Source organism: Electrona antarctica (assembly GCF_951216825.1).
Source record: "Electrona antarctica genome assembly, chromosome: 12".
Taxonomy (NCBI): Eukaryota; Metazoa; Chordata; class Actinopteri; order Myctophiformes; family Myctophidae; genus Electrona; species Electrona antarctica.
This window is the reverse complement of record NC_136793.1, coordinates 45,616,775-45,639,558: the sequence shown is the minus strand read 5'-3', so window position 1 is coordinate 45,639,558 and position 22,784 is coordinate 45,616,775. Positions and strand designations below refer to the sequence as shown.

Genomic DNA, 22,784 nt, shown 5'->3' with positions numbered 1-22,784 from the left:
TCTACAAGCTCACAACGCGTCGCAGCGCGACACATTGTAAAATTACTTCTACTGGATCTCTTGTCCACTAGTCCCTTCCTAACATTTTAGTCTGGTTATCATTTGTTGACGAAATTGTCAGTATATTTAGTCTTAGTTTCAGTCATAGCTTAGTTTTCGTCAGTTGGAAAAAAGGTACATTCTTGTCGTCATAGTTTTTTTTAGTCGACGAAATCAACACTGCTATATTACTCACGTGCGTTTTCCCACTCCCAGTCTGTCCGTAGGCGAAGCAGGTGGCCATGCCCCTCTCGAAGATGGTCTCCACCAGCGGCCGGGCGGTGAAGCGGTACACCATCTCGTTGGTGGTGGAGTCGTCGAAGGCGTAGTCGAAGCGGAACGTCTGGTTCTCCAGGTAGCGCGTCAGGTCCACCTTCTGCTTGGGCTCGTGGACCATGACCACGTCCTTACTGTGACCACAAGGTTAAGTAGAGTTACCTAAGACTCAAACCAAATGACCAAAACTACACACTTTTTTTTTTGTTGACCCCGTTTTGGGGGCGGGAACACCATTTTGGTGTTCTGAGCGTTATGTTATGCTTTAGCTATTGAGAATATTTCACGAACATTTTTGAAAATGTGGCGCAAATTTGGAATATATATTCTTTCAGAGCGAACATTTTTAACCTAAATGTTTCCTTCTGGGGGGGGGGGGGGGGGGGGGGAACAACATATTTTGAGATTGTGGTCCGCGGCCAATTACATGTAATTCTCGATGTCCTTGACATGATAGTTTGAGAACCACTGAAATAGAAACAGGATCAGGATTTAGAAGACATTGACAACTGAACCATAGAAAAACGATAAAAAAACCCCAACTAAAACAGTAACTAACTGAAACTGTATTGTGTGTTTACAAAACAAACAAAAAACTAAAATCATAGACAAAATGCACTTAGTTTCAGTGTAACTCGTTGAATGAATACATCTTTTTGAAATCTTTTGTTGAGTTTGTAGTACACAATACACCAACTTTCTTCAACCTTTTTGAATCCTGCACCTGACAAATAATAAAATAAAGTATGACAAACGAACAAACACTAAAACGTAATAAAAACTCAACTAAAACGAAGCGTCGTCACAAAAATAAAAACAAATGAAACCTAGTAAACCCCGCTCTAAAAAACGAATTAAAACTAACTGACTTAGGAATCGAAAAAAAAGCAAAAAACTAAGTAAGACCAAACTATAATGAAAAATCCAAAACTATTAACCTTGGAATGGTGATCACGTCCAGGTCCTTAATGGTCAGCTCCTTCTTGTTGAGCGGACGCTTCCGCACGCACACGCAGATCCTGTGCTCATCTTCGATGAGGTCGGACGAGGTCAGCGGCCTGTAGTCCAGGCTGGCTCGGAAGTCCCTGATCATGTACAGGATCTCGTAGTTGGGTACGGTGGTGTCCACCTCCTGTAGAGGAGAAGGAGACAGAAACATAGTTGTTGGTGACAGTTATATGGGTCACGTGGTGTTGCGTGCTACTAGGGCATTAAGCAACTTGTCGACTAGTAAATCCACTAGTCGACCTTGTTGGTACTAGTTGACTAGTTGATAAAAACATTTTTTTGTAGGACTCAAGATCAGGTAGATTATAGTTATAGTCACCATGTACACAGTTTTTCAATGTACAAATATAAGTAAATTTTTTTAATTTATTTTATTTTTTACATAATAGGTAGTTAAACAACTAGTCGACTAGTAAACTAGGCAACTAGTCAACTAGTAAAAATGACTAGAAGTGAATGCCCTACGTGCTACTAGCCTACGTCACTCATAGTAAAGTCAGCTGTTCGCGAGGCGGCATTTCATGAATGGAAGGAGAGAGGGGGGTGAACGGGGAAGGTCCAACTTCGTTGACCGCAATCGCTTTCCTATGCTATGATTCACTGTGGTAATGAACTGTTTTAACTTTAATAAAATATAACAAAAGCAGTACTCTGGCCTGGAGCAGTGATTCTCATGCAGACGACGACTAAAGCAGCGAGTCTGACAGCTAAACGTTTCCCCGCTTTAGCCTCTCGGCGTCTTATACGTTTATCAAGATAGACGCCATACATTTGTCAACGAAGAGTGACACAAAACGTAAGGATTGGAGCCACAGAAGGACCCGACAAGTCACACTTTGGACGCGGAGCAAACGACATGCAAAACAATGGAATGATCAATCACACATCAAGGACCGGAGCGCATCACAAATGACAGGCGGTAACGTAACACAAACAACCCGACCCATTTCGTTCTGCTGTGGACTCATATTGGCTTGTTTGGAACAGTTTGAGCTGGATCCGCCGCCGAGTGGAAACTGTCAGTGTTGAATACGCTGTGGATGTGTGTGCGGCCCGCCGGGCTAACGTAACCTATTGTGTGTCAACTGTCAAACAATGAACGTGCGCTGTTGTTTGCGATCGCCGATCGCTGTGGCTGTTTTTATGTGGCTGACTGGCCCGCATTGGATCGCCATTGTGATGTGGGGAAACAGGACAAGGAAAAAAGGAAAATAAATCTCACGGAAAAGGCTCTTGCAAATAAAATTGAATCAATTCAAAAGGAACGCAAAAGAGATGAAATAAAGTCTTTGCCAACCTCTATCCAAGACCTCATGAAAGATGACAAAACGTTTCAGTGGTTAAAGGACAACTTGATGTTTTGATGCAACTGTCTCACACTTCAAATTAACTGCATGTCTCTTTAATGCCTCTTATCCCACCTGACGAACAAGGAAAGCAACATGAATGGTTCTCAAAGGTTAACACCTTGGATGTCCAAGCCGGAGTTCTCCGTCCAAGTTCAAGGTCAAGTGCCCAACACAGAGATTGATAAACAAGACGGAGATTAATGAAAACAAAACCGTTCGCATCGCTCTAGAGCCTTGGAGCGCTTGTTGCCCGATCCGATGACGTGTCAAAAAGTGACACGTCATCGAAAATCTCCCCTGCCTGTTTAGCTGACGAAAACGAAAATCTTAAAACGATCATAACTCCCGATCTAAATCATCCCGTCTAATTCTGAAAAAATATCCTGTGTTAGACGGCGCTCAGCGGTCCAGTCGCTAGTCACGATAGATTTATTATTACCTCCCGTTGTTGTCGATTGACTCTAGAGTGGTGTGGCTATTGTTAGCTGCTACACAGACATGCACACCAGCTTCCGGTGCGCCGTTAAAAGTGGTCCGTGCGCTACAAATGATGGGCACCCTGGATGAAATGGATTAAATAGTTCCGGGCTTCTAAGGTGTTTTAACAAACATACAGATGGTCTCATTGAGGATGTTAATGCCTGGTTCAAATTCTCACAAATCAGAGGACCTCAGCTAGAGGCTCACGACAGGCCTAATGAAAGCCCCCTGCAGCATGAAGCTGCTGAGGAGGAAAATGGAGGTGTGGGAAATGTGACTCAGTCACATCAAGTTGATGATGCTCAGGAGGATGTTAGACCATGTGACAGCATATCTAATATAAGCAGCAAAAATGGTTCAAAATCCATAAGGTCAAGAGTGTCCTCAACTACATCTGCACGTGTCAGAGCCGAGGCCGAAGTGGCTGCTTTAATGGCTCGGCAAAAGTTGCTTCAACAAAAGCATGCTCTTGATTCAGACATGGCCGCATCTGTGGCAAAACTGAATGTCTTAAGAACCTCTGGGTCAGGGGTGCGGAGTGCCGCTTCTAGAAAATCGGGGCGGAGCTCCACTTCTAGGAGATCGGACGGAATGGTCTCCTACTTTGAAAAGGGCCTCAACATTAATGCAGAGCCATTTGTGCCACACAAGGATGGAAGAGGACAACCTGCTGAGGTTGGAGGCACACGACCAAAGGAAAAAAACACCTGATGGAGCCAGACCTCCCCAGAGGCCCTCAGCGCTCCCACAGAGACAGAGCATGGCCCCAGAGGCTACAGAGCATCCATTGTCTTTACATAAGGACATGCAACCTCTTTCTAGAAACACCAGCAGTGGACAGAACGACATGATGTCTATAATGAAAAAACAAAATGAGATAACTTCAATGTTGGTGCATCAGCAATGCATTGCTTCATTGCCTAAAAGAGACATCCAGCCGTTTGACGGTGACCCTCTGCAGTATCATGGCTTTATGCAGTCATTCGAGCAGACCATAGAGAGTTATAGGGAAAGTTAAGCCAATGTTGTGACCACACTGCTATTGCTAAAATAAATGATATTGTTTACCAAAAGCTTTCCTTCACCAAATTTGACTGAGGGACTGCCATTGGATTTCTTTTTTTTAATTTTAGTTTTTTTTCATGTCATATGAAAGCAGGGAATCATAGCTTCAAATTGACATATTGGTTGTTCAGCTTGACCCACCAGTTTTGGAGATATGGCTTATAGAGTAATGTCTGGCAGAAAACAGGGGGTTGAGAAAACAGGCTTGAAAGGTTCACTTCTGTGGTCTCTACCATTACACCTAGCTACATGTTTAAGCATTTATTTCATATTTACATGTCAATTTCAGCTCTGACACTTGTTTCAGACATGCTCTAGTATTTGAAGAGTCTGCCTGTGCTATTAACTCATTTTGAATCTATTACCCATCATCTATCAACTCTCAATTTGTTTCAAGCCAATTCCCCTTGGGAAACTTTGTGACAGCTGCTGAAACTTGGTAACCTGACTCCGCCAGCTGGTGGCAGCAGTGAGTTCCTCCTCCTGCTTCCCATCTGGTCCCTCTCGGGCAGAGACGATGCACTCCGAGCCATTTCTGACCGGAGAGATATGAGGCCGCTAGAGGCGGGATCAACGCGATACTGATGGTGTATTGAAGCGCTGCTACAGTGCAAATGTAAACACAACCTAACAGGACTACAACTCGAAATGATTATCATCATTTTTGTCCCGCTGCTTCCGGTTCATCGTTTCTGCTTGAGAGAGCCCAGATCCAGGCAGGAGGAGGGAACTGGTGAACTCAATACTGCCGCAATCTGATGGAGTCAGGTTAGAAACTCATTCTGGCGGGGCACGGTGGCACAGTCGGTAGTGCTGTCGCCTCACAGCTAGAAGGTCCTGGGTTTGATTCCCGCTGGGGACGCTGTGGGCGCTGGGGGTGTGTTCCCTCCTCCGCGTCATCAGTGCCCAAACCCGAGGTGGGGTTGGCGAAAGGGCCTTTCTGTGTGGAGTTTGCATGTTCTCCCCGTGTCTCCTAGGGTAGGTACCCTCACAAAAACATGCAGTAATCCTGGTCTCTAAAACTACCTCCCCCTGGCCAGCCGGGGTGCCTGATGGAGGGGAAAGGAACTGGTCGGACTAACGTGTTCCTTCCACGCGCTACGTCCGGGCAGGGAAATTCCCCCCTGTCAGGTGAAAAGAAGCAGCTTGGACTCCTCATGCATAGAAGGAGGCATGAGGTCAGTCCGCTGCCCCCCCAGGTTGGCAGAGGAAGTGTAGCGCCCAGGATTACATTAGATAATTGGTACTGGGTGAAAAAACTGGGTTGCAAAATCGTGGGATAAAAATTAATTAAAAAAAAGAAAAAAAAAGAAACCCATTCTGTGTTTTGAGCATTATGTTATACTTTAGCTATTGAAAAATAGCAGATCTACAAGCTCGTAGCGCGGCACTAGGTCTGCTATTTTTTTTTTAATCTTGAAAATGTGGCACAAATCTTTGAATATATATTCTTTCAGAGCGAACGTGTTTAACTCAAATCTTTGCTTCTGGGGGTGTCCCTGGAACAACATATTTTGAGATGGGGGTCGGAGGCCAAATATAATTCTAGGGTTCCTTGAATAGTTTGAGAACCACTGACATAAATATATAGGGTTTTTTCCAGAAAACTGTCATGATTTAGAAGACATTTTGTAGAATCGAGCTCAGGTCTAAATGGGTTAACAACCTATACGCAGGCAAAATGTACTCATTTTAATTACATCATTTAATTTCTTTAAGTAGCATGAGACAGGTCAAACCAGGGGTTTTTCATGATTCTGAATACATTGCAAGCATTTGTTTTGCACAAAAAAAAAACGGCAACAGCCCTCATAACAAATGTGATGACTCATCGCATTTGTAAAAGTGGCTGAAAGCTGAAATACTAAAGCTATTATTAAGCATTTATTTTGTAGATGTGGTCACACATTTGGCTAACTATAGCAAGGAAGATAGTCAGAGAAATGCAGTGACAGAATCCGACGTCTCTCCTGCTGCTTCATAAATAGCATTGCTGAGATACATTCTGCATAATCGTAGAAACAATACAGTTGGTCATTTTAGACCATTGCCACAGAGAATACTCAATTCTTAATGGTCGGACGGTGTGCATTATTTTCAGATGACTCCAGACAACTGCGGTCTCATGATCCCAGTTCATTAATATGCATCAATATTGACTGTTTTCCGTGTTCGCTCAGCTTGCTACAGACTACTATGCATATAACTAACATTGATTTCAGTTGCAACATTTCTGGGGAACACAAATAATTTGTGCCGATAAATGTGGCACAAATCTTTGAATATATATTCTTTCAGAGTTGAGCGTTTTTAACTCAAATCTTTGTTTCTGGGGGGTGGTCCCTGGAACAACATTTTCAGATGGGGGTCGGTGGCCAATTACATATATTTTTGGGGGTCCTTGACGTGAAAATGTTTGAGAACCACTGACATCGAAACATGGGTTTTTCAGGAAACTGTCGTGATTTAGAAGACATTTGTAGAATCGTCCTCAGGTCTAAATGCGTTAAATTTAAAACACAACTAAAGACGTTTCTGTTTGAGGCTGCCTTCGAGTTCCTTTTTTTAAAACGTTTTCTTCCACTTCAGCGCTGTAATTATTACAATTTACAATTTAGGCATTTAGCAGACGCTCTTAATCCAGAGCGATTTACATTAGGCAAGAACAAAAGCATGGGAATACATTACATATATAAAATGCATTTATCATGAAACATGCGTAAGCTAAGAACATAACTAGAACATATCTATATAATGACACTATACATATAAACTATACATATAAACTATACTATGCTATACATATGTACTATGATGTGCTATGACTACATACAATGCAATTATTGTGCTGTCTACATGACATGCTATAAGTCTGTTTCAAATGCTATCTAAGTCTAAAAGTGCTGTCTAAGGGGGTAGGATAAGTGCTATGGGCCATGATGGAGTCTGAAAAGGTGGGTCTTCAGACTAAGGCGGAAGATTGGGAGTGATGCTGCAGTTCTGATTGCAACGGGGAGTGCATTCCACAGTTTTGGGGCCAGAAGGGAGAAGAGTTTGGGACGTGTGGAGCGTTGTCCCGGCGTTTTTAGTGAGGGTACTTCCAGCTTTCCTGCGTTGGCTGATCTGAGTGCGCGGGATCCTAATGCAATTTTATAATTGTGTTACCTTAGTGTGATGTATTGTGTAAACCACATTGAATTGCCTTGCTGTTGAAATGTGCTCTACATATAAAATGCCCTTGCCTTGCCTACTAGTTTGATGAAGATGGTGCCAAAACAAAATGTCTAAAGAGCCCCACAAATATGAATAAATACTTAACAGTACTTTTCATTTTGATCATTGGCATTAAGTCAATGATTAACACCCTGAGCGCACAGGACGGAGTTCTCCACCCTATCAATTAGTAACGCCCAGCGCTCAACACGGAGATTGATCAAAAGGACGGAGATTATTGATATAAAAAAAACGATTGCATCGCGCCAACAGCTGGGAGCTTCTGTTGCAGTGGGACGTCATCGAAAATGTCCCCCCCCCCCCCCTGTTTAGCCGACGGGATGGAAAATCTTAAAACGTGAATAACTCTTGATCTAAATCATTCCGTTCAATTCTAAGAAAAGATGATGTGTTAGACGGCCCACCGCTAGTCGCGAGAATTAATCATAGCTCCCGTTGTTGTCGATCGCCTTGAGAGCGTTTTGGCTACATCAAGCTACTTCAGCCACATCCGGGATAACATCCGGTTCCGTCGCTAAATGTGCTCAGCTGCATGGGCGCTCTGATTTAATGGATTAAATAACCTCGGGCGTTCGGGGTGTTAAAACTAGGGCTGACCTTCCATTGTTTTTTTCCGAAGCTTCTAGCCCTAAAAACGAGCTGGATTCTGTGCCGACGGGGCCTGGAGGGGGGATTAAATAATGAGTCAGTGATTCATGAATCATGGAGCTCACGCACATGGCTTTGAAGGGTAGCAGATCTACAAGCTTTCAACATGTCATGCTGCAATGTGTTGTGGGCTTGTAGATCAGCAATGTTTTTCACGTTCAAATTTCGTGCCATCGAAAAAAGCTTTCGGATATTCACATTTTTGGGGGTCAGGCCTAATTAAAACCAATGATAAAAAAAAAACACAATGCACACACCGCGCTGAGGGCAAAGACAGCAATTAGCCTCCACCGCATCAGGCAGAGATTAAAATAGGGAGCATTTTGCATCCCAAAACGCAGTTTATCGTTAAGGGACGCAATAAAACAACGGCCTCTGCATCCACGGGATGCACTACTGTACTATATACTTTATTGTAGTTTATTTCGCTAGCTTTAGTTATAATAATAATATTTTCTTCTTCTGTTTTCTACATGAATGTAACCACATTATAACCATATAAAATTAAATGGGAGTTAATTTGTAAAGAAATGCCAAAATATGACTCCTAACGTCGTTTAAGTGGGACTCATAAAATGTCCCTGGGACTCATCTAAAAAGACCATCCCCTGCATCGCGGGACTCATTACATTGAAAACCTAAATGGTAAATGGTGCATTTATATAGCGCCTTTTATCCAAGGCGCTTTACATAGATTGTGCATTACATCAGGGCCGTAGCTGACCATTTGGTTGCCCTACTCATAGGATATTTGTGCTTTCCCCCCTCCCGACGAGAGCGCTGCTATTCCTCATGCAGATCGTCTCTTTTCACTGTTTGTGAGGACACACACACACACACACACACACACACACACACACACACAGAGCCGCTCGTCATTACGCGGTCGGCTTGGCACATTTTGTTGCCCCCCTCGGCGTGTTGCCCTACTCGCAGCGCGTACTGCGCGTATAGGTAGCGACGGCACTGCATTACATTCACCCATTCACACACACACACACACACACACACACACACACACACACACATTCATGCAAGGTACCAACCAGCACATCGGGAACAATTTGGGGTCCAGTGTCTTGCCCAAGGACACTTCGACATGTGGACAGGAGGAGGAGGAGGAGCCGGGATTCGAACCGCCGACCCATGGATCATTGGACGACCTGCTCTACCTCCTGAGCCACAGTCGCCCCACCTATTTACATCACTGTTCCATAAGCTGCACTCACTGCTCAGAGTGGGATTATCTCCGCTTACTTAACCCATTTAGACCTGAGGACGACAGTTTTATGAAAACCCCTATGTTTCTACATCAGTGGCTCTCAAACATTTTCATGTCAAGAACCCCCAAAAATATATGTAATTGGCCTCCGATACCCATCTGAAAATATGTTCTTCTGGGGGGACCCCCCCCAGAAGATTTGAGTTAAAAACTTTCGCTCTGAAAGAATATACATTCAAAGATTTGTGCCACATTTTCACGATTTTTCAAAAATAGCAGACCTACAAGCTCGTAGTGCGGCACTCGGTGCCGCGCTATGAGCTTGTAGATCTGCTATTTTTCAATAGCTAAAGTATAACATAATGCTTGAAACACCAAAAGGGGTTCCCGCCCAAGATGGGATAAAAGAGGAGTCAAGGCAGGACACTGACGCAGTGTCTGACTCGGTGTGTACCTGTGCTCTCTTCTCCCTCAGCTCCTGCTGCTGTATCCGTCGTCTCTCTCTCTTCTCCTGCAGTTTCTCCACCTCCTTCACGCAGTTGGACTTCCTCCTCGCTGCCATGAAGAAGGGAGGAGACCAGAAAAAGAAGAACAGTTTCAAGGTCCAAGTGTCGGATTCCGTCGACTAAAAACTAAGACGAAAAACATTTTTTTTCCACCGACGAAAACTAAATGGAAACTAAATGAAAACTAAAACTATGACGACTAAAACTGAGACTAAATATACTGACAATTTTGTCAACAAATAAAATGTTAGAAAGGGACTATAGCGGACAAGAGATCCAGTGTAAGTCATCTTACACTTGGTTGCATGCTGAAAATAGCAGATCTACAAGCTCACAACGTGTCGCGACACGTTGTGAGCTTGTAGATCGGCTACTGTGTGCTAGGCACTGTGCCTCCGTACATTGACAAGCTTTATATTGATGCTGATCTTCCTTTTCAGGCAGCACTTGGCACCTGCCCACAGAGCTAAAACTACTAGTAACTGGTGTACTGACCATGGTATTACTGTGCTTAACTGACCAGCCATCTGACCTGACCTGAACCTCACAGAGAATCTAGGTTGTATCGTCAAGAGGAAGGTGTTACGGCTGTTATCAAAGCAAACCTGGGCTTCCATAACACAGGCTGATCACCTCCATGCCACGCCCAGACCAAGTATTAACTGCATACATTAATATACTTTTCAGATGGTCGACATTTCTCGTTTAAAAAAACTCATCGTCTCATAAACTATTCTAATTTGTTGATAGGATTTCCTTGAGCTGTATGCCATAATCATCCAGATTAAAACAAACAAAAAGGTTTTAAATACTTCACTTTATGCACAATGAATTGAGAATATATGAAAGTTTCACTTTTTTAATTATATTACGGAAGAAAATGAACTTTTACACAATATTCTAATTCATTGAGATGGAGCTGTATATTCAAAGATTTTCACATTCTTTCACGATGTTTGAATAGCCAATGCATAAAATAATGATTTTTAGCTCAAATCTAAAATGCAGTGTTGTTTTCGTCGACTAAAACTAAACGAAGAATGTTCGTCGACTACCTTTTTTCACTGACAAAAACTAAATAGAAACTAAATGAAAGCTAAACCATGATGACTAAAACTATGACTAAATTATGACAATTGTCAATAAATAAAAATCTAGACTAAAACTTTAGGAAGGGACTAGTGGACAAGAGATCCAGTATCAGTCATTTTACACTTGCTGAAAATAGCCGATCTACAAGCTCACAACGCGTCGCAGCAGAGAATGTACGGAATGGACCCGTACATTCTCAATCAAAAGCATGTGTTGTTCCAAATCTCCACAGAAAAAAATAAACACACACACCAACGATTTAGTGGCAACAGGCACGTCATTAAGTCAAAAACCCAACCGTCACCGTGAGGAGAGAATGAATGCCCTCGATGCAGGTGTAAGGAAAGGTGAATTTTAAGACACTTGATTCATTTCAGAGGTCATGATTTAATGAGTTACTGAGAGATGTTGAGATTAGCGCTGGGCTCACTGCTAATAAGGAACACAGCCACAGACTAAAGGCTGGCCTGACAACGTTATAACCCATTGAAGCGTTATTCATAGTCTGGATTTGCGGTGGTGAGGTGACCACCAAACTACAACATGACGTCGCTGAGCCGCGGTGAAGAGCAAACCGCCCCCAGCCCTTCTCTCTGTTTTTAATCACCACCGCTCAACGCTATTTCAGCTCCGGTGGTAACCTCACCACCGGAAATCCAGACTATCAATGAGGTCAACAAAATGTCTTCTAAATCATGTTTCCTGAATAACCCATGTTTCTGTTATCAGTGGTTCCCGCCCAGAATGGGTTAAACACCAAAAGGGGTTCCCGTCCTGAATGGGTACAAGCCTTTCTGACATGTGGGTCCTTTGTCACTCTTACCTCGATAGGATTTTATTCCTGAAAAGCTTTATAATATATAAAACCATTATCTTCCACTTTTGCAATATATAAATTTTCCTGCATATACCCAATACCCATGCATGATTGCTATATTAAGCCCTATGCCTCCCAAAACACGACTCGATAACCTCAAAATCACAACACAAGATTCCTCAAAGCCAAGAACCTCATCAAATTATTCGAAATATAATCGCCCCATTCGTGATCGTCATTGAAGTCTGATGCTCAAACGTGACACACACACACACACACACACACACACACACACACACACACACACACACACACACACACACACACACACACACACACACACACACACACACACACACACACACACACACACACACACACACACACACACACACACACACACACACACACACACACACACACACACACACACACACAAAAATGCTACCCTGATGTGTTCCCACTTCCGAGACTTCCCACTTAAGATTTCGTAATTTAGGTCCATTGTGCCATAAGCTTATGCTCCACCCCCCGCCCGCCCCGTGCATATGGGTCTTATATGGATTATGGCACAATCGACCCAAATTACTCAATCTATGTGACAACAACACCACGATTACAATAGCATTTTGATGACGTGCGATACATTTCTGTGTGCGTGCGTGCGTGTGTGTGACTGTACTGTAACTCAAGAGGAGATGAGAGTTTACAGAGAGGAATGAATGAATGGGGATATTGTTCATAACTGGGCTAACATTTATAACACAGTTATGTTAGTGGTACATGTCAGCCAGGGTTTTAGGACCGTCCTCCTCTCTAATGTCCAGACAGAAGTCCGTCTCCTGGAAGGATTTGTGTTTGCTACGATTTATACTAAATGTTCGTCGACTACCTTTTTTTCCACCGACGAAAACTAAACGGAAACTAAATGAAAACTAAGCTGCGATGACTAAAACTATGACTAAATATACGGACAATTTCGTCAAAAAAAAAAAAAAAAAAAACTAGACTAGACTAGGGACTATATATATATAGCGGACAAGAGATCCTGCAGTGTAAGTCATCTTACACTTGGTTGCATGCTGAAAATAAAATAGTCGATCTACAAGCACACAACGCGTCGCGCTGCGATGTAGATCCGCTTGTAGATCCGCTATTTTCAGCAAGTGTAAAATCAGTCATTTCCCGCCAAAATACATTTTAGTCGACTAAATCAACTGTAGATTTAGTCGACTAAAATCTTATGACATGTAGTCGACTAAAACTAGACTAGCACTAAAACATTCCAGGTGACTAAAATGTGACTGAAACTAAATGAAAACTATTCAAGAGACTATGACTAAAACCAAAATCAAAATGTGCTGCAAAAAACAACACTGCTTGGCAAAAAGACCTGATCGCGAAGTCACACCACGATGAAATGCATTATTAACCACTTAGGTCATTGTTTGACCGCCGCCGGGGATACCCCAGGGCTCTATACTTGGTCCTCTACTTGTTTTGTCTCTTTACACCAGATCTATTCTCCGAAAACAGATGATCCACAAGCTCACGCCGAGTCACGACACGCCGCCGTGAGCTCGTAGCTCTGCTATTTGTTTTGCCGAATGTTTGGCTCATTATCGTCACCGAATGGATTATTAATGGCATGTCGAGAATAGGGACGTCACGTTAGGTATAGGTATGTGGTCAACAACTTGTAGATCTGTTATTTTTGGAAAGCAAAACCCCTTCCCGCCGTGATTGTGAGTATGAACGAGCAATCCCATGATAGATCGTTAAGTCGCCATCACACCACACGTCAACCCATTCGGGGCGGGAACCCCTTTTGGTGTTAGCATTATGTTATGCTTTAGCTATTGAAAAATAGCAGATCTACAAGCTCATAGCGAGCTTGTAGGTCTGCTATTTTTGAAAAATCGAAGAACGACTTGACATAGAAACATAGCTTTCAGAAAACTGTCAGGATGTAGAAGACATTTTTAGAATCTGTTCTCAGGTCAAAATGGGTTAATCCAGCATGTAAACTAATCAGAACCCAGAACCTTAGAATCACCATGAAGCTTTAGTTTTAGGACATTCAGATATGACAGAATCACCATGAAGCTTTAGTTTTAGGACATTCAGATATGACAGAATCACCATGAAGCTTTAGTTTTAGGACATTCAGATATGACAGAATCACCATGAAGCTTTAGTTTTAGGACATTCAGATATGACAGAATCACCCTGAAGCTTTAGTTTTAGGGGGTTCAGATAATAATGATGATACATACAAAGTTGCTCCTTTCTGGAGAGTGGCTGATGCGAGGGCTCTGCGATGAACATGATCGACAAGACATTTCAATATATATTACATAGCAAAAGGCAGATGCACACCTCAAGGCTATTGACAGGTGCGTAGGGCAATAAAGCATACTTAAAAAGGTTATCTTTGAAAAACAAAGAAGGTTCCCGCACACTGTCAGAAAACATGCCAAAAAAGGGTTAGTTAAAGAGCAACATTTTTGGCAAGTTTTCTGACAGTGTGCGGGACCCTTCTTTGTTTTTCAAAGATAACCTTTTTAAATATATATTATATAAAACATAAGTGTAATCTCTAAAATGGGCTAAAGATACCTCTAAAATAAACCACCTGTTGTTTAAAAGGGACACTTCCCTTAATGACGTTTAGAAGATTTAGAACACTCTTTGTGTGTAATATGTGGTTTTAGATATTTTAGATTTTAGCAGTGAGCCCAGTGTCTCTGATGTCATGGACTTAGTTCCTGGACTATGTTGTCACAGGCCCAATCCCAATTGCCTCCCTCAAGCCCTGAGCCCTGAACCCTCATTGACTTTAGTGACGTCAGCTGTATAAGTGCTTGAGGGTGAGAGGCTGCAAGGGCTCCAAATTGTTGTGAAAGGAATGGGACAGCACTTTGAAGATGCGTCCGCCATTCATGATACTTTGCATCACTTTATAAAAACTGTCCTTATTCACAGCCAGTGCCTACATGCATGACATGTCTATCATGTCCATTTATGTCGTTTTATTATTAGTTTCATAAATACACTTTCCTGTGTGATAGGGGTTGTAATATTCATATATAATAATATTCATCATAAATTGCATTTCCATATTATTTTACTTTGCTCATTAGTCATTTCTCATCATGTTTCCCTTATTATTATTATTATTGTTATTGTTATTAAATATATAGCCTATCCTTCCATTCCGTCTCCCTTTGAGTGTTTGTTGACATTCTAACCGCGGTACATAACTAATTTGCATAGTTAAATGATTGACGTTCAGAGGATCCCCCTCATTCCCCTGGTAACGCTATGAACTGTGGGTCATTTCTTTGCCAAAGTCAGCTAAAGTCAGCATCGATGCTGACTTTGGCAAAGGGCACATAAAGGGGCGGGGCTGAGCCCTCACTGACTTACCGATTTCAAATGGGACATCCCTCAAGCCCTCGCAGACTTCACATGAACGCGCAGCTAAATCAGTGAGGGCTCATTGAGTCAGCAAGGGAGTGGATTGGGATTGGGCCTCAGTAAAACAGCTCCCCCCCCCCTATCCACAAGGAGGAGCAGTGCACCAAAGCATTTCTGGGAATTGTAGTCCAGGAAGTAAGTGAGCCCAGTGTCCATGACATCAGAGACACTGGGCTCACTGATAAAATCTAATATATCTAAAACCACAAATTACACACACAAAGACCCCCAGGAATGTGTTCTAAATCTTCTAAACGTCATTAACATATATATTTTTGCAAAAAGAGTTAAGTGTCCCTTTAAATCACACCAAATCCATGCCTAAACCTAACCATAGCAGTGCCTTACCAGTTACCACTAAACTCCATTGTATTCATTAAGAACTTCTGTCATTTCTAAAAGGTGGCTTTCTAGTGACAACCAGATGAAACATTTAGCAGCCATCTCCTTTTTAAGATAATGGTATTGTTCTGTTGTACAGTTTGTTTGTTTGTAAAAAAAGTGAGGGGCGCTCTTATCATTATACATCATCATACATCATCTCATGAACAACTGAATTCATGTGATTGGTTGGTTAAATTTACGTGCAGATTTGGCGGACATTTGACCTAATTTCTCCTTTCATTGTCAATGACATACATTGAGATGCGTGGGGACAAAAGCTGTATATAGGAGGGGCTAGTGCCCCTCAAAAAAGGAAAATGCAATAAATATATTGTTTAAAAAAACAAAAAAAGAATGGAACCAGTTCTAGAATCAAAGTTATTTTGGTGGAAAAGGGGCCGCCTATTAGGACCAGGGCTGTTCCAGGAGGTCAGGTTACACATACTTTATCATGGCCCTAGGACAGGTCAAATGAAGATGAGGCCATTGAGTATCATTTTGGGGGTCCTTGACATGAACAAGTTTGGGAACCAACTGCCCTAGGACAGCTCATATGAAGATGACAGAAACATTGCAACACACATATTATCATGGCCCTAGGACAGCTCATATGAAGATGACAGAAACATTGCAACACACATATTATCATGGCCCTAGGACAGCTCATATGAAGATGACAGAAACATTGCAACACACATATTATCATGGCCCTAGGACAGCTCATATGAAGATGACAGAAACATTGCAACACACATATTATCATGGCCCTAGGACAGGTCATATGAAGATGACAGAAACATTGCAACACACATATTATCATGGCCCTAGGACAGCTCATATGAAGATGACAGAAACATTGCAACACACATATTATCATGGCCCTAGGACAGCTCATATGAAGATTAGGGCTGGGGCGGTATGGGATTTTTATTACCGCGGTTATTGTCGGCCCCCATACCGCCGGTATGGCGATAATTACCCCCCCCCCCCCCCCCCCCCCCCGCTCCTTGTTCAATTCATCATAACATTTTGTACACTATACACTTCTATAAAGCCAAAAACAGGAAATCATCATAAAGGAGGTAAAAAGGGGGAAAAACATATACAGTGAGGGGGAAAAGGGGTGGGTGGAGTCAAGGGATTTACATGTCTTAATGACAGTTGGTAGGGCGTTCCACATTTTTGTGGCGTAGGAGTGAAATTAATTTAGGTGGACCCTCTTGTAAACAAGTGTAATGCTTTATTGGGTCGTCCACTCGCAGTTAACAGTCTTTGTATTGAGTTGTGCTTGAAATGTAGGCTACTGTAATTCTGCAAACTGTTAATAAATAGTTCAATCAATCAATCAATCAATACTTGTTTGTGCCGAATCTGGGTTGCACATGGTTTGTTGAACTCCCTCTGGTGTTGCTGGCATATGATTAGACTGACTGAGCCTCACTGTTTATTATGATACACTTTATTTCATATCAACCATATGCACTTAGGCCTAGAACCCAGGGTTAGGGTTAGAACTAGGGTTAGGGTTAGAACCTAGGGCGCCAGAACAGCACGGACAAAAAAAACTTAAAAAAAAAAAAAATGTTTTTTTTTTTTTTTTTACCGCGGTAACGAACCCGATACCGCGGTATGCGTTGTATACCGGCGGTATGGCGATATTGCGGTTATTGCACCCAGCCCTAATGAAGATGACAGAAACATTGCAACACACATATTATCATGGCCCTAGGACAGGTCATATGAAGATGACAGAAACATTGCAACACACATATTATCATGGCCCTAGGACAGCTCATATGAAGATGACAGAAACATTGCAACACACATATTATCATGGCCCTAGGACAGGTCATATGAAGATGACAGAAACATTGCAACACACATATTATCATGGCCCTAGGACAGCTCATATGAAGATGACAGAAACATTGCAACACACATATTATCATGGCCCTAGGACAGGTCATATGAAGATGACAGAAACATTGCAACACACATATTATCATGGCCCTAGGACAGGTCATATGAAGATGACAGAAACATTGCAACACACATATTATCATGGCCCTAGGACAGCTCATATGAAGATGACAGAAACATTGCAACACACATATTATCATGGCCCTAGGACAGGTCATATGAACATGACAGAAACATTGCAACACACACATTATCATGGCCCTAGGACAGGTCATATGAACATGACAGAAACATTGCAACACACACATTATCATGGCCCTAGGACAGGTCATATGAACATGACGTACCATTCTGGAGCTGCTGTGCTGTCTGGGCCTGTGTTGGCTGTGCGGGTTGCTGGATGGGTGCCGGGGGAGGGGGTGTAGGCTCAGGCTGCGGGGGCGGCGGTCTGGCTCGGGTCACCACCACTAACAAACGACGATAACACCACAGTACAAGCAAGAGTCTAATTAACACAATCAGCGCCGGGATCTCTTTCAAAATAGAAACTCTGAAACACCACCAACCCCCCCCTATTCGTTTCGTACAAAAACCGGGAGGCAATAATGTTGCTTGCTTACCTTGCGATCAGTACGATAAAGTCTCTCTAGAAGCGTTAGTATTTTAAACGAGAGGCATGCTGAAGTCAGAAATGAAGACAGAAGTATACCCATCCGGTCAAAACCACGGAGAGCTGCCTAGATTAGGAGAGACGAGCCTTACTTTTTGAGCGCTAAACAAGGAAGTGAACGGCAGAACGCGCATGCGCGAACAGCAAGGAGGATAGGCCCCCCCCCCCCCCCCCCCCCCCCCCCCCAAAAAAAGAGAAAAAACAAAATCAGAATACTGTTTTTTTCTTTCGTTTGATAAATCAATGAAAAAGCGCTAGGATCCATCGGTTGGATTAGCTATGACGGTTCCACGCGTCGTACAGTCTGAATGCGTCGCTGATCGGCGCATTTCATAAAGGCGATCAAAAAAGCGACACACACACACAAAAATAAACCACTCGGCAATCCAGTCGCCCCGGCCATTTCTCTGAACACAGTCCACACTGGAGGAACACAATCACTGATGCATTACAGTTGGTACAGTGTTGTTTTTGGCAGCAAATTTTTATTTTAGTTTTAGTCATTAGTCTCTTCAATAGTTTTCATTTAGTGTTCAGTCACCTGGAATGTTTTAGTGTTAGTCTAGTTGATTTGGTCGACAAACATGTATTTTGGCGGGCCTTGATGCCGTCGTATTGACTGTTTTTACACTTACTGAAAATAGCCGATCGACAAGCTCACAACGCGTCGCAGCGCGACGTGTTGTGAGCTTGTAGATCAGCTATTTTCAGCATACAACCAAGTGTAAAATGACTTATACTGGATCTCTTGTCCCTTCATAACATTTTAGTCTAGTTTTTATTTGTTGATTAAATTATCAGTATATTTAGTCTTAGTTTTAGTCATCATAGCTTAGTTTTCATTTAGTTTCCGTCAGCGAAAAAAAGGTAGTCGACGAACATTTTTCGTCTCAGCCGACGAAATCAACACTGGTCTAAGTCTCTTTTAGATGAATTCAATACAAGCAGATGAGGCGAACGCTATACCTCTGTTATCTCTGGATGGAGCTTCACTCTTAGACGGTGCTATTGTACGACGGTTCTGCAAGAGAAGAACCACAACACAAACTCCAATATTGAAATTACAATAACATCATCATCATCTTCTACACATTTGAAATGTCGATTCATTTTGTCAATGTCACGTTGTACCTAGACACTTGCTTTGAAACGTATGATCCTGCGGTCTGAATGTCCTGCGGTGTGTGCTCCCTGTGTGTTGTGTACTTATATTAGTCATTATATTAACCCATTTTGACTTGAGATCAGATTCTAAAAAACGTCTTCTACATCCTGACAGTTTTCTGAAAAAGCTATGTTTCTATGTCAGTCGTTCTTCGATTTTTCAAAAATAGCAGACCTACAAGCTCGTAGCGCGCCACTCGGTGGCGCGCTATGAGCTTGTAGATCTGCTATTTTTCAATAGCTAAAGCATAATATGATGCCAACACCAAAAGGGGTTCCCGTTAAATGCCTTCTAAAATCTGTAGGGCCTTCTCTTCCCCCAGAAGAGAAGATTTGTGAAAAAGGTAATTTATTTTCTCTTACATTTTTATCCCACGATTTTGTAACCCATTTTTTCACTCAGTGTCAATTATCTAATGTAATTCTGGACGCTACACCTCCTCTGCCAACGTGGGGGGGGGGGGCAGCGGACTGACCTCATGCTTCCTTCTATGCATGAGGAGGCCGGACGTAGCGCGTGGAAGGAGGAACACGTTATTCCGACACGGGGAGAACATGCAAACTCCACACAGAAAGGCCCTTTCGCCAACCACGCCTCGGGTATGGGCACAGGAGGACCATAGCACCATATCTCTGGCTGTCGGGCGCAAACCAAAACAAAGCAATACTCCCTCATCAAAGTTGGTATTGTGACTTTATGTATTGTCCATTACGTTCATGAGAGAGGGAGCGGTGGTGGAGCTTAGCTGCTTTAGCGGACAGTTTGAGGGTCCAATGGAGTTAGCTCAAGTGGTTTTGTCAGAAGCACTTTTTTAAAATTAAAAATCCGGAATGAATTGAGTTAGCTGGTTCCTGCCCGGACAGCGGCGAGGTGTAAAGTTATGTGCTGCCTGTGCAAAATTCTGGAATCTTTGCGAGACAAACACAAATACTGCGGTCCAATTGGCCGTTTTACCTAAGAGGATCCAACACTCTCAGTACCGAGGTCCGCGCCAAGTGGAGCCATGCCATCGGTTTGGCATGACAAAGCAGTTTAGCTGCAATCAAGCATTCTACACGAGTCGTCCTTAATTATAGCTGCTCTGTGGGGTCAAGCAAAGCCATGTGAGGATGGAGAATAGAGAAAGGCTGCCACAGACAGCCTTTCACTTGCTGAAAATAGCTGATCTACAAGCCCACAACGTGTCGCAGCGCGACGCGTTGTGAGCTTGTAGATCTGCTATTTTCAGCATGCAACTAATTGTAAAAGGACTAGTGATCTCTTGTCCACTAGTCCCTTCCTAACATTTTAGTCTAGCGCTCCCAAGGGAATTAGACAGACTATGCACCCAAAATGTGGACTGGAAACTACACTTTCTAACCACCTGCCCACTAAAACAAGAGACACATACTTCCCACAGATTACAAACACCCAAATTGAGTTTGAAACTATGACCAACGACACACAAAAAAAAACTCCCATACCTATTGGGAGAAACACAACAATGTGCAACAACACAGCAGCAAGATTTGTGAACTGTGGCGATAAAATAAGGTTAGCCGATGGAATACAACCACCCTAAGGACTACTAGCTACACAGAGTAGACATACGTACGTACAGTTGGAGGCCATCGATATTGTCCTTTTCTTTTTGCTGAGGTTTGCGTGATCTGCGCAAAAAGACCCATTTTGGGCGGGAACCCCTTTTGGTGTTTTAAACATTGTTATAATTTAGCTATTGAAAAATAGCAGATCTACAAGCTCATAGGTCTGCTATTTTTGAAAAATCGTGAAAATATTTATTTCAGAAAACTGGAGGATTTATAAGGATTTTTTAAAATTTTGAGGTCAGGCCTAAATGGGTCAAATGATAAGGGACAATATCGGTGGCACCCAACTGTACTAGACATACTGCACATGTAAACAAAGCCGTTACCTTTAAAAACTTTTTTTTTTGTATACTATTCAAATAGTCGGGAGAAAGAATGCCGCTATTGGTCCCAAAGTGACTGCAAAAGATTGCTGTTATTTGGCCTGGGCCATGGCTCAGTGGGCCAGGCACCTTGGCTGGTAATCCAGTCTGGCAGTGTGCCGCGGGTTCGACTCCCGATCCCGACGGCCTTTACTGCATGTCTCCCCCCCCCCCCCCCCCCGCCCCATCTCTCTCCCCATTTCCTGTCAGCCTACTGTCTGTCCCTCCATAAAATATATAAAATAAAGGCGAAAGCCACAAAAAAACATTAAAAAAAAAAAAAGATAGCCGTTATTCAAAGCTTTATACCCTGTATAACATGTATACAGTTGGGTGCCACCGATATTGTCCCTTATCATTTGACCCATTTAGGCCTGACCTCAATTTGAAAAAATCCTTCTAAATGCTCTGTTTTCTGAAATAAATATTTTCACGATTTTTCTAAAATAGCAGACCTACAAGCTCATAGCGCGCCACCGAGTGGCGCGCTATGAGCTTGTAGATCTGCTATTTTTCAATAGCTAAATTATAACATAATGTTTAAAACACCAAAAGGGGTTCCCACCCAAAATGGGTTAACTGTCCTTTTGCGCAGATCACGCAAACCTCAGCAAAAAGAAAAGGACAATATCGATGGCCTCCAACTGTATAACGACGCAATGTGACATAGCTCTGTTTACCCAATGCGGTACCTCCTCAAACTGTATATACTTTCCCCATTTCTTTCAACAGTTTTTATTGTATTTTGACACTTGCTGTGGCAATGTAAAACGTACGTTTTCTCATGCCAATGAAGCAAGCTCATTTGAATTGAATTGTGAGGGAGAGGGGGTTACCAAAGCAACTGCTATACCTGGACAGATACTGCGGCGTATTCTTACCTTTGCAATTTTGTTGATTTTACTAACCGAGGCGGCGGGAGTGGGAGGCGGTGGGGTCTCGGGGCTCGGGATGATCTCCTCATCCGGGGCGACATCTGGGTTTAGAGAAAATATACTCTCCAAGTCGATCTGTTCAGAGAGAGGAGACCTTGATCGACACAGAACTTTGATCATTACAGACACCGATAACCCCAGTGTATTCAATCGTAAAGATAAAGATAAACAGCCACAGATATCACAGCCGTTTCTGTAGCAAAATCAAAACACCAGTGTTTTTGAAGGGTGTTGTATGATTGTCTAATAATATAATTCCTTCTATAGTATATGTACAGTATCTATATACGAGTGTGTCACTCACCAGCATATCCCGACTTCAAACTTGGCATGCGTATTGTTAACAGTTTTAATGCCGGGATTAAGCGAGCGTCTTCCAGGCTAGACTTCCTATATGTTTAAAGTTGCCTTAGAGCAGCCAGTGCACTGATCGTCGCTGAGTTGCTAGTCATGAAAATCCACTTTAAAACGGTGTAATCGCTTGTTGTAGTGTTGAAAAATATTCCAAAGTGCCGACCACAGCAACAGGCAGGACGGGGCAGC

At 42.7% G+C, this 22,784-nt stretch overlaps 1 protein-coding gene across 5 annotated transcripts in view; it reads right to left on the bottom strand.

Moving 5' to 3' along the window:
* The window catches only part of LOC306933571 (kinesin-like protein KIF2A), a 67,296-nt gene that overhangs the window by 25,475 nt on the left and 19,037 nt on the right, over positions 1-22,784 (bottom strand). For 2 of the 5 annotated variants that reach the window (XM_079515841.1, XM_079515843.1), the window contains exons 3-9: positions 22,188-22,316; positions 19,157-19,211; positions 17,868-17,987; positions 14,013-14,051; positions 9,776-9,876; positions 1,254-1,447; positions 236-449 (exon numbers count right to left, since the gene is read on the bottom strand). In XM_079515841.1, coding sequence (XP_079371967.1) covers positions 236-449; positions 1,254-1,447; positions 9,776-9,876; positions 14,013-14,051; positions 17,868-17,987; positions 19,157-19,211; positions 22,188-22,316 — 852 coding nt within the window. The remainder of the gene's footprint in view (positions 1-235; positions 450-1,253; positions 1,448-9,775; positions 9,877-14,012; positions 14,052-17,867; positions 17,988-19,156; positions 19,212-22,187; positions 22,317-22,784) is intronic. The other 3 variants (XM_079515842.1, XM_079515845.1, XM_079515844.1) reach the window with 2 other exon arrangements.